Source organism: Pseudophryne corroboree, chromosome 3 (genome assembly GCF_028390025.1).
Source record: "Pseudophryne corroboree isolate aPseCor3 chromosome 3, aPseCor3.hap2, whole genome shotgun sequence".
NCBI lineage: Eukaryota > Metazoa > Chordata > Amphibia > Anura > Myobatrachidae > Pseudophryne > Pseudophryne corroboree.
Window position 1 is genome coordinate 486,620,715 of NC_086446.1, and position 12,932 is coordinate 486,633,646.

At 47.4% G+C, this 12,932-nt stretch overlaps 1 protein-coding gene across 1 annotated transcript in view; it reads right to left on the minus strand.

Annotated features, from left to right (window-relative positions):
- The window catches only part of C3H17orf75 (chromosome 3 C17orf75 homolog), a 52,736-nt gene that overhangs the window by 22,363 nt on the left and 17,441 nt on the right, over positions 1–12,932 (minus strand). The window contains exons 5-6 of the mRNA XM_063960900.1: positions 1,159–1,216; positions 22–141 (exon numbers count right to left, since the gene is read on the minus strand). Coding sequence (XP_063816970.1) covers positions 22–141; positions 1,159–1,216 — 178 coding nt within the window. The remainder of the gene's footprint in view (positions 1–21; positions 142–1,158; positions 1,217–12,932) is intronic.

The window sequence follows — 12,932 nt, forward strand, 5'->3', positions numbered from 1 at the left end:
CTTTGAATAAGAATAGCTTACCGCATGCAACAAATATGCAAATTTTTCCTGGAACAGATTCACCACTCTGTGGATTGGCAACACAGAATCTTCAAACCAACTGCTCAGATAAGGTCTGATGTCAGACTCCAGGTTATTCATCTAGATGAAAAATAAATATTCAAATGTGGATTGTACATGTGACTCTAGCATCAGAGCTGGCTGAAATAAGGAATAATAATCAGTAGCAGGCGATACCTATAGTTCTAGAACCAGAATTGAATGCTCCCCCTCCACATGTAAGATCATGACACAGCATGTGCCTGGGAAGCAGCAGAAGAGTTGGAAGCTGGGTGCTGCTTTGATAGAACAGGGTGGTGCTGTGCTGTCGGGGCAGTGACCATTCCCCACCCTCAGCCTTGTGGCACCAGGCAAATACCCCTCGTTATGGTCCTGCCAAAGTGGCTTATAATGAAAGAAGGGTTGCAGTATCCAGGAGGATCATTGATACATAGGGGTAAATTTACTAAGATCGGAGTTCTATTTAAGATGGAATGTTGCCCATAGCAACCAATCAGATTCTACTGCTCATTTATCTAGCACTTTTGAGAAGATAATGCATAGAATCCGATTGGTTACTATTCGCAACATTCCATCTCAAATAGAACTCCCATCGCAGTAAATTTACCCCATACTCTTGTTTCGTGGCCCACAAATTTTTACACTAAACAGCTTAGTCTTAAAGGCCTAGGGCTGGTTAACAATTTCAGATTGGAAGCCCCCCACACCTTTTCTTTTCTTTATTTTCTATTTAGTTTGTTTACCTTTTCTTTTCTTAAGGGCCTGCACAGATCGTTGGGACCTGTGCAGCACTTGTAAACTGAAGCAGGTTAGGGATTTAGAAACAGATTGGGATTTACAATGTGTTCTGTTTAGAAGGTCAAAACAATCTTTAAGAGATGCTGTATATTAGGCATAGAACTGCGGTGGGTCCCATCGGTTTGCAAAACTCTGCAAAACCAATGTTTAGTGAATTTCCAAATACATATAACTCTAAACATGGATCTGGCTGAATTGTGGGATCATTTTTTAAATACAGATAATACATGTAACACTGGAAATGGAGTTACTGGAGAACAGCAGACAATAGATGTTGACACTCCAGCACAGTCATCTTACCTGAGGCTTCAGCTTGGTCTTCAGGCCTTTTACATGTTGGTCCAGCTCCATTCTGAAGGTAAAGTCTTAAAGAAGCAAACTGAGGAAACGCAGGGGACGTGTATCACGGAAACTGCACTGTTACGTGATATACTATGAGTAGCAGATTTGAAGTGGTTCATACAGAGGTAGTTAGGAAACAAGTGAAATACAGACATTTACATTTTGTCAATGGTGGGGCAGGGTGTGTGGGGTGGTCAAAACAATGGCACAGATAAAAATGGGAGGGTGGTGAAAAAGGAAGGGTATAGTTAGAGAGAAGGTACCCAGGACGGTGTCTTACAAAGGTGGAATGACACGCTATTTGAGGGAGGCAAGTAAATGCATACTGCTGTATTCCCTTAGATGTTAGATATATAGGGGTATATGCAATAGCGGGCGAATCGCGGCATTAGATCCGCCTCTGTATGATTCGCCCGCTATCGCCAGCCGCAGCCCTGTCGCCGGGACCCTGGTTTCACTATATTCAATGTAAAACAGATTCGCCCCTCCCGCAGGCGGATTCCGGCCAATCGGCGAGCAGTGGGCGTGCTGAATTCGCCTTCCTGCCCAATTGCTGGAACGGTAAAATCTGTGAAAAAAATGGCGTGGGGTCCCCCCTCCAAAGCATAACCAGCCTCGGGCTCATTGAGCTGGTCCTGGTTCTAAAAATACGGGGAAAAAATTGACAGGGGATCCCCCGTATTTTTAAAACCAGCACCGGGCTCTGCGCCTGATGCTGGTGCAAAAATTACGGGGGACAAAACGAGTAGGGGTCCCCCGTATTTTTAACACCAGCATCGGGCTCCACTAGCTGGACAGATAATGCCACAGCCGGGGGTCACTTTTATGCCGTGCCCTGCGGCCGTGGCATTAAATATCCAACTAGTCACCCCTGGCCGGGGTACCCTGGGGGAGTGGGGACCCCTTCAATCAAGGGGTCCCCCCCCCCCAGCCACCCAAGGGCCAGGGGTGAAGCCCGAGGCTGTCCCCCCCCATCCAATGGGCTGCGGATGGGGGGGCTGATAGCCTTTGTGTAAAAAAAAAAGATATTGTTTTTTCCATTAGTACTACAAGTCCCAGCAAGCCTCCCCCGCAAGCTGGTACTTGGAGAACCACAAGTACCAGCATGCGGGAGAAAAACGGGCCCGCTGGTACCTGTAGTACTACTGGGAAAAAAATACCCAAATAAAAACAGGACACACACACCTTGATAGTAAAACTTTATTTCATACACCGACACACACATACTTACCTGTGTTGACACGCCGACTGCAACGATCTCCGACGATCCGAGGGTACCTGTCAAAAAATTATACTCACCTTCCAGCGTCCGTCCAGAGGTCCAGGTCCAGGGGTATATCCACGTACTTTGTAAAATAAAAAAACGATCACGGTCCACCGGACTAGAAAGGAGTGTAATGTTTTCACATTACACTCCTTTCTCCCGAATGTCGGGACGTCACGTGACTCCCTGTCACTGACGTCCCTTCAGCCAATCAGGAAGCGCTACTGCCGTGGCGCTCAGCTGATTGGCTGGACGCCGTCTGTACACTGACAGCGCCTCGCACAGCTCCCTCCATTACTTTCAATGGTGGGAACTTAGCGGCTAGCGGTGGGGTCACCCGCCGGTCAGCCGCTGACCGGCGGGTGACCTCACCGCTAGCCGCTAAGTTCCCACCATTGAAAGTAATGGAGGGAGCTGTGCGAGGCGCTGTCACAGCGAGCAGCCAATCAGGTGAGCGCAATTGCGCTTCCTGATTGGCTTAGAGACCTGTCAGTGACAACTGTCACTGACAGATCTTAATCGTGGAAAGGTGTCCCATGTGTCAGCATGGGACACCTTTCAGTCCGTTATGGAGCGGGTAAATGCGTTTTATTATTTTGCCAAGTCCGTGGATTTATCTCTGGAGCCTGGTTAAGGTGAGTATATTGAACTTTGCTTTTCAGGTACCCCGGGATTCTACATGGAGAAGAGGACCGATGTCGGCGTGTGAACATAGGTAAGTATGTGTGTGTCGGCAGTGTGTAATAAAGTTTTACTGTCGACGGTGTCTGTGTCCTGTTTTTATTTGGGTATTTTTTTTCCAGTAGTACTACAGGTACCAGCGGGCCCGTTTTTCTCCCGCATGCTGGTACTTGTGGTTCTCCAAGTACCAGCTTGCGGGGGAGGCTTGCTGGGACTTGTAGTACTAATGGAAAAAACAATATCTTTTTTTTGAACACAAAAAGGCTATCAGCCCTCCCATCCGCAGCCCATTGGATGGGGGGGGACAGCCTCGGGCTTCACCCCTGGCCCTTGGGTGGCTGGGGGGGGGGACCCCTTGATTGAAGGGGTCCCCACTCCCCCAGGGTACCCCGGCCAGGGGTGACTAGTTGGATATTTAATGCCACGGCCGCAGGGCACGGCATAAAAGTGACCCCCGGCTGTGGCATTATCTGTCCAGCTAGTGGAGCCCGATGCTGGTGTTAAAAATACGGGGGACCCCTACTCGTTTTGTCCCCCGTATTTTTGGCACCAGCATCAGGCGCAGAGCCCGGTGCTGGTTTTAAAAATACGGGGGATCCCCTGTCATTTTTTTCCCCGCATTTTTAGAACCAGGACCAGCTCAATGAGCCCGAGGCTGGTTATGCTTTGGAGGGGGGACCCCACGCCATTTTTTTTTCTGATTTTACGTTCCAGCAATAAAAAAAAAAAAATATTATTTTAAAAAATATATAAATAATATTTGTGCCTCCCCCCCAAAAAAAAAAAAAACCTAATCCCTTCTAATATAAATAGATCTGCTATTCCTAAAAAAAAAAACACAAAAAAAAACATGTTTAAAATTTTTTTATTTGTTTTCACCCTCCAAAGTGTGGCGGAGTGAAAATCGCGAATTTGCTGTCTAAAAGCACTGCAGGCGAATTTCCAAACTTGAATTGAATATGCTGGAGGCGAATTGCAGCATCTGTACCATTGCAGAAAAGGCGAATTCGGAAAAACGCGAATTGAGAAAAGGCGAATTTTGACGGGCCGTTTTTTTTGCGATAAAGTACTGCACTGCATAGGCGAATTGATTTTTTGCGGCGAAAACGGCCCGCAATTCGCCTTTTTCTGAAATTCGCCCGCTATTGCATATACCCCATAGCAGTAAGAACATTAGGGGCCGGATTCAAATCTTAACGCGCCCCCTATCTCCCATCTAAAGCGACGGGAGATAGAGGGTCCATATTCAAATGGCCCGTTATTGCCCCTATTGCGCTCAGTACAGTCGAGTTTAGGCGCGCAAAGCACCTACACCCAAACGGGTCTTTGTACGCGCATTTCAGTTCGCTACCTCCGGGAGTAGCGAACTGAAATGAACCTGTTGCGCCCGTTGGCAGTAACATTAGAATACCGGCGGCGGACACGATCACGGCCGGGAGGGGAAGGTAGCATTTGAATCCAGCCCTAGGTCTCAGTAGGGATAGAAAATGGAAAGGAATCAGTGAAGCTTTACATTTAGGAAGGGTTTCAGGGGTATAATAAGGAAGATCGATCCATGGGTCCTTCTGAATGATAGGTAGATAGTCAAAAATCAACACCAAATGGGCGACATGCACAAAAGGCCAACACAAAAATGGTCAACACATGAAAAGGTCAACATGAACTTTTCATGTTTCTTGGGTATCAAATTTTACCTTCCAGCATGTGGAACCCCAATGAGTGTGCCTCAATTAGGTTACCAATGTAGGGGGTAATTCCAAGTTGATCGCAGCAGGAATTTTGGTAGCAATTGGACAAAACCATGTGCACTGCAGGGGAGACAGATTTAACATGTGCAGAGAGAGTTAGATTTGGGTGGGGTGTGTTCAATCTGCAATCTAATTTGCAGTGTAAAAATAAAGCAGCCAGTATTTACCCTGCACAGAAACAAAATAACCCACCCAAGTCTAACTCTTTCTGCACATGTTATATCTGCCTCCCCTGCAGTGCACATGGTTTTGCCCAACTACTAAAAAAAATCCTGCTGCGATCAACTTCGAATTACCCCCCAAGTCCATGTAGATGGTAAAGTATGAAAAAATGAAAAAGAAATCAAAAAAACTCATGTCGACCGTGTGAACCTGTCAACCATTTGGTATTGACCAATCATCCGGATCCCCTTCTGAATGGGTGCTTCCAGCACGGAGTTTTGGCGGTAATTCAGAGCTGATCGTAGCAGCAAATTTGTTAGCAGTTAGGCAAACCATGTGCACTGCAGGGGGGGGGGGGGGGGGGGGGGGGGGCGGGGCAGATATTAGTTGTGCAGAGAGAGTTAGATTTGGGTGTGTTATTTTGTTTCTGTGCAGGGTAAATACTGGCTGCTTTACAATGCAATTTAGATTTCAGTTGGAACACACCCCACCCAAATCTAACTCACTCTGCACATGTTACATCTGCCCCCCCTGCAGTGCACATGGTTTTACTCAACTGCTAACAAATTTGCTGCTGCGATCAACACTGAATTAGGCCCATTATAGGAGAAGACCACCATATGCAGAGTTTCCATGAGGCCACAGTTCCTACAGTAGCATCTGGGATCTGCACTAGGATGCATCCTATGCAGCTTGTATGGTGTGTAATACCAACTGCAATTATTCTTGAAGGATGTCTCCTCGAGTCTAGCAGATGAAGAACTTTTTGCAATTCCCTCTATCAAATTACCCCTTGCCTAATCATGGGACGAGGTCTCTCTCCCATTCAGCCCTGTGGTTTCTTTGGGTAGGCTAAAGTGATTTTAGGAGACGGTCATAGATTTGAAATGCAGGGGTATGGCTTAAGGGTTGTCCTCGTATAGAGTCTTGTTTTGATATAGAGTCTCAGAGGTGGATGGGACATCGATAGAAAACATTGGAAGGACCAATGATTTTAACATTAGCTACAAAACATTAGGGATCATTCAGATCTGATCGCTGCTGTGCGTTTCCGCACAGCGGGTGATCAGATCCTAACTGTGCATGCGTATGCACCGCAATGCGCAGGCGTGTTGGACAACAGGAACAGGCATTGCTGGCCAGCGATGAGATGGTGCGAAAAATCCGATCGCACGGGTGTTCGCAAGGTGATTGACAGGAAGAGGCAGTTTGTAGGTGGCAACTGACCGTTTACAGGGAGTGTCCGGAAAAACGCAGGCGGACTCGAGCGTTTTCAGGGAGGGTGTCTGACGTCAGCTCCGGCCCCGATCAGCAGGAATCAATCGTACTGGAAGAGTAAGTCCTGGGCTGCGCAGACACTGCACAAACTGATTTTTAGCAGCTCTGCTACACATAGGATCGCACACTTGCACAGTGAAAATACACTCCCCCTGTAGGCGCCGACTATCTGAACGCAGGACAGCTAAAAACGCAGCCCAGCGATCAGATCCGAATGACCCCCATTGTTTAATCCTAAACATTGGTTCTCTGGAACAGATGTTAACCAAGGTTTCTTTTTTCTTTTTAAATAAACGTACTACATATATAATATACTAACAAACTCCTGAAATCATCCTTCTATTATGTTTATCTTGATGGGGGGCTTACAGAAGAATTTTTTTTATTTTTTATATTTCAGTGGTTTATGTAAGGTGGTACGGGCCAATACGCCGTACCATGTTACCTACCGGCCCAGCCGCTCAAGTACCTGCTTGCCTTACTGCCAAGCGGTAATTTATCCAGTGGGCTGTCAGGGTGATCAGCTCCCTGTTCTACCCCATTACCCAAGTAGCCTGGCTGCCACCGGTATCACAGGCAGCGGCACAGACGTCATATGATGGCAACCAGTGGCAGAATCTGGAGTAGTAGAGGAGCTCAAGAGGACCTAGGCATGTAGGGTAAGCTATCCACAGATAGGGGGAAAAAAAAAAAAGAACAATTCAAAATGAAGGGGGGGAGGGGGGGGGGGCAGAGGATAAGCAAAACATAGTGAGTGAGAGGACAATACCTAGAGGCGACATATCAGTGAGACCTGGCAATGCCAGGATGTCAGGGACAGTGCCAGATTAAGAGCATCATGGGCCTAGAGCTGAATTATATGAAGGGCCCACTGTATGCCGCTGCAGTGGGAGTAACCATCACCGTGGGGTGTGACTGTTGTGGGGGTGTGACCAGTATTGTGGGGGAGGGGTGGCCTGTGCTATGGGAGTGTGACTAGAACTTTGTGGGCCCCTTAGCAACAATTTGAAGGGACCCCCTAGCTTATAGAGAAACACCTCTCTCAGCAGTCCTCCACCAGAGTATTAGTAATGTACTATATATTGAGAGAAAGCTCCCCTTACATTCTTTGTTATAGTACATATCCATTGTTTATATTATTAGTGCATTATATTAGGCGGGGCACAATCATGTGGGCACAGGGATGGTGGTCAGTAACCATCTTTTTATGCTGTGACTTCTGATCACATGTAAAGTATCACAGTGTCAGTGAGGTAGGATTTGTTGGTGTGTGACGAATCCCACCCCACTCTTGATACTATGGTGCTGCATGTGGGATTACAAATCACAGCACAAAAAGATGGTCACACACCCTGTCTCAGTGCCTTGTGCTGCAATATGATATCTGTGTGAAGTGCTTGCCACAGTGTTCTCTGTACTGCTTCAGGCTGACACTGCAGTGGACTCACTTCTACAGAAAACATATTTTCTTTCTTCTGAGGTCACAGCCTCTGGCTCCTCAGTGATCCTGGGAGGATTTGTGCACATCATGTAGTACAGTGGTTCTCAAACTCGGTCCTCAGGACCCCACACAGTGCATGTTTTGCAGGTAACCCAGCAAGTGCACAGGTGCATTAATTACTCACTGACACATTTTGAAAGGTCTACAGGTGGAGCTAATTATTTTACTTGTGATTCTGTGAGGAGACCTGCAAAACATGCACCGTGTGGGGTCCTGAGGACTAAGTTTGAGAACCTGTGATGTAGTAGATCCCAGCAGGGCAGGTAGCTGGGTTTTGTAATGTGACTGGGTGCAAGGGTGGCTTAGATAAGAGATGTGGTCATGGAAAATACTCTGAGTGGCCCCTTGTTATAGGTATGTACAATATGTTATTAGGTGGGGTGAAATCAACAGGAGATGGAGCTGTAACTGTAGGTACTATGAAGCAAACAGCCAAATGTGAGAGTAACGGAAGAAGTAAACTTATGTTTAGTAGGGTGGCTTACCACTGCCAGGAGAGGAGGAAAGTAGAGCTGAGCCCTGTCAACCAGGGCCTGGCACCTGTGCAATGGATCTGGCAGGTGCACAGACCGGTGCATGTGCAGATGCCACAGTGTTACTACATGCGCAAATCCCCAGCTTCTATGGACTGTATCCGCTGCAGTCCATAGATGCCATACTGGGCTGTGCCAAAGGCAGGGAGTGGCTTCCTACAGAAAGCCAGCTTTCTGCTTGCTGCAGCACGGTCTGGCAGTCCCAGAGGGAGGAAATGCCTCCCAATGGGACTGCCTTGTGCATCTGTGACTGACAGGTAGGACTTCCAATAGGAAGACACGGTCTGTCACAGTGAAGCCAGTGCAGTCACGTACTGCACCTGGCTCACTGACACAGAGCTGGGTGGTGGATTTTACCTGGGGGGTTGTAGTCCTGCAGCCAATAGGAAACATCTGCCACTGATAAAAGTACAATGTCATGTAAATTGACAAATCTAGAGACAATGCACAGCAATAAAACAGACTACATGGGAAAAAGTCAGGTGATTAGAGTATGAAAATGCAAGCACCATCACCCCAGCAGTGATACCACCACCACCACCTTTCTGTATGTGCAGTTTTTTATTTTACCTGTACTGTAGATGTGACCCCTGCTCTTACATATGTATTAATTTCCCCCATCATAGTGTATGTCATACCATGTAACACACAAGTTTCCCACCAAATACACATATACTGTATCATGTACACAATAATACATCCACAGTCCTCGTAGCATTTCTTCTGCCTACTCATTACAGTGTTTCCACCTTTTGGGTACAATCATATGTTAGAAAGTAGAAGATCTACTGTATATACTCTAGGTGCTAAAATCTGATGATGCTAATGCATGTTTGTGCGGGATCTGGTCAGGAGCCCGGCAGTTGGGATCCTGGCAGTCGAAATACCGATGCCGGAATCCCAACCTCACTGTGAATGCCGACACCAGCATCCTGAATAGGGTCAAAAGCTGGAATCCCGAATGAGCCTGTGCCGGGGAGCAGGTTTACGCACCCCCGGGGAGCGTTAGGTTTAGGCTGCTGCAAGGGAGGGCCATTTGGGGAAAGTAAGTCTACTTACCTTCCCTCTGTGGAGATTCTGAATAGCTGGATGCTGTGGTCGGTATTCTGACTGCTGGCAACCCGCCCACCGGCATTTCAATCCCAACCCATTTGTGCTATGCTTACACAGATACTTTCATTTCACTGTGTCACAACTGAATAACCAACACAAAAGGATTCCTTCTTTACTTACATAAAGGATCTCTTTAACATTAATTGGTATCTTGTTTTATTTGATGTACTGTGTTTTACAAATAATCTGAAGAATAGAACATGATCATAGGGCATGCCCATTTCACATGCTGTGGTCATTAAATTGCTCAGCAGATGACCGTATTGTCAAAAGTATTGCCCTTTCACCCCAAGAGATAAGCTCACTGACCTTTCCATTCTCTGTACATTCCTCTCATCCATCATGTTCCGTGGGAGTCGACTACCACCCCTTTCACATCGCACAAGTAACCCGGTATCGACACAGGTCAGTGTGCAGTGTGAAAGGGCTATGTCCGAATTACTGGGTCACCTGACTCGGTAATTCACCCCGAGAAAAAGGCAGTGTTATTCCCGGGTTGAATACCAGGTCAGTGGCAGCGTAAATGGATTCCCAGGTCGAGGCAATCCGGGACCCGTTTACTACAAGGAGAGGTGACGCGGAGATGAGCTCATCTCCCAGCGCCGGCTCCGCCCCCACTGCTATGGCAACCGACTCAGCAATTTGCCAGGTCGGGAAGCCAGCACATAGTCTCCAATGCCGGAACCCACCCGGGAAGAACCCGTTTCCAATTCCCGGGTGGGATCCGGCATTGGAGATGTGAAAGGGGTATCCGAGTTACAAGTGCTTCCTGGGCCTGGATTCCTTCAGCAGCAAATAGTTTAATGCATATGCATGACACAAGGAGTGATAAATCACACAGTGTCTGGGGAGAGGCCAGCCAGCCACCAGCAAGTAAGAGTATTCGGAGGGAAGACCTGGGTGGCCAAGCTCCAATACATCCCCTGGCATTTAGTCACTTGCCAGGCGTCAGGAAAAAGTGTTAAGTGGGAAGCCCATGTCGTGACTGGATACAGTGAGAGGTGGGACCTGGAGGTGGAATGGGACTGTAGCAGCCGAGCCCCTGGTGTGACATCACACGCTGAGGAGGAGGTGCTGAGACCCTATGCGGTGCAGTAACGACTTGTAAAGCCTTCCATTGCGCCGCAATTAGTATCATGTAAGGGATTCTGACACTTTTCACGACTGACAGGGGATGGGGGAGGGATTTTGTGGCGACTGGCAGATTGTACATGGTGAAATGCTATGCAAGTGGAAATAAAATCCTATCCCCGAGTTCAACACATAATGTGGGCAAAGGGCCTATTTTCATTGGAGGGCCTGGAGCTGCAGCTCCATCCGCCCCATTGTTAATCCGGCCCTGGTCAGGGATGGTAATGTGGAGGAACTGGCAGCGACAATGAGTCAGGGTTTGCAGAGCATACACGACAGCACAAAATGCAGGATATACAGATGGAGGGGCACACACAATTTACTGATGTAGAGTGGGCAGACAGAAGAACGCAGGACTGACTGCTGGGGAGGGGCTGGAAAGCACAATGCAGAACATATCAATGGGGGGCAGCACAATACAGAACATACAGATAGGGACTGGGAAGGCAGGCAGAACATTGAAGGACAAAGAGTTGGGGAGGGAATGGACAGCACAATGCATTACATATCAGACGGAGTAGAGGGCAGGATGGGGCAAAGTAAGAGGCAATGAGTGAAGTGACCTGGCGTATGTTGGGTCCAATAGCATATATATATATATATATATATATATATATATATATATATATATATATATATATATATATATATATATATATATATATATATATATATATATATATATAATAAGAATTTACTTACCGATAATTCTATTTCTCATAGTCCGTAGTGGATGCTGGGGACTCCGTAAGGACCATGGGGAATAGCGGCTCCGCAGGAGACTGGGCACATCTAAAGAAAGCTTTAGGACTAACTGGTGTGCACTGGCTCCTCCCCCTATGACCCTCCTCCGAGCCTCAGTTAGGATACTGTGCCCGGACGAGCGTACACAATAAGGAAGGATTTTGAATCCCGGGTAAGACTCATACCAGCCACACCAATCACACCGTATAACTTGTGATCTGAACCCAGTTAACAGTATGATAACAGAGGAGCCTCTGAAAAGATGGCTCCCAACAATAATAACCCGATTTTTGTAACAATAACTATGTACAAGTATTGCAGACAATCCGCACTTGGGATGGGCGCCCAGCATCCACTACGGACTATGAGAAATAGAATTATCGGTAAGTAAATTCTTATTTTCTCTAACGTCCTAAGTGGATGCTGGGGACTCCGTAAGGACCATGGGGATTATACCAAAGCTCCCAAACGGGCGGGAGAGTGCGGATGACTCTGCAGCACCGAATGAGAGAACTCCAGGTCCTCCTCAGCCAGGGTATCAAATTTGTAGAATTTAGCAAACGTGTTTGCCCCTGACCAAGTAGCTGCTCGGCAAAGTTGTAAAGCCGAGACCCCTCGGGCAGCCGCCCAAGATGAGCCCACTTTCCTTGTGGAACGGGCTTTTACAGATTTTAGCTGTGGCAGGCCTGCCACAGAATGTGCAAGCTGAATTGTACTACAAATCCAACGAGCAATAGTCTGCTTAGAAGCAGGAGCACCCAGCTTGTTGGGTGCATACAGGATAAACAGCGAGTCAGATTTCCTGACTCCAGCCGTCCTGGAAACATATTTTCAGGACCCTGACAACATCCAGCAACTTGGATTCCTCCAAGTCCCTAGTAGCCGCAGGCACCACAATAGGTTGGTTCAGGTGAAAACGCTGGAACCACCTTAGGGAGAAACTGAGGACGAGTCCTCAATTCCGCCCTGTCCGAATGGAAAATCAGATAAGGGCTTTTACAGGATAAAGCCGCCAATTCTGACACGCGCCTGGCCCAGGCCAGGGTCAACAGCATGACCACTTTCCATGTGAGATATTTTAACTCCACAGATTTAAGTGGTTCAAACCAATGTGACTTTTGGAACCCAAACTACATTGAGATCCCAAATTGCCACTGGAGGCACAAAAGGAGGCTGTATATGCAGTACCCCTTTTACAAACGTCTAAACTTCAGGGACTGAAGCTAGTTCTTTTTTGGAAGAAAATTGACAGGGCCGAAATCTGAACCTTAATGGACCCCAATTTCAGGCCCATAGACACTCCTGTTTGCAGGAAATGTAGGAATCGACCCAGTTGAATTTCCTCCGTCGGGCCTTACTGGCCTCGCACTACGCAACATATTTTCGCCATTGCGGTGATAATGTTTTTGCGGTTACATCCTTCCTGGCTTTAGATCAGGATATGGATGACTTCATCCGGAATGCCTTTTTTCCTTCAGGATCCGGTGTTCAACCGGCATGCCGTCAAACGCAGCCGCGGTAAGTCTTGGAACAGACAGGTTCCTTGCTGGAGCAGGTCCCTTCTTAGAGGTAGAGGC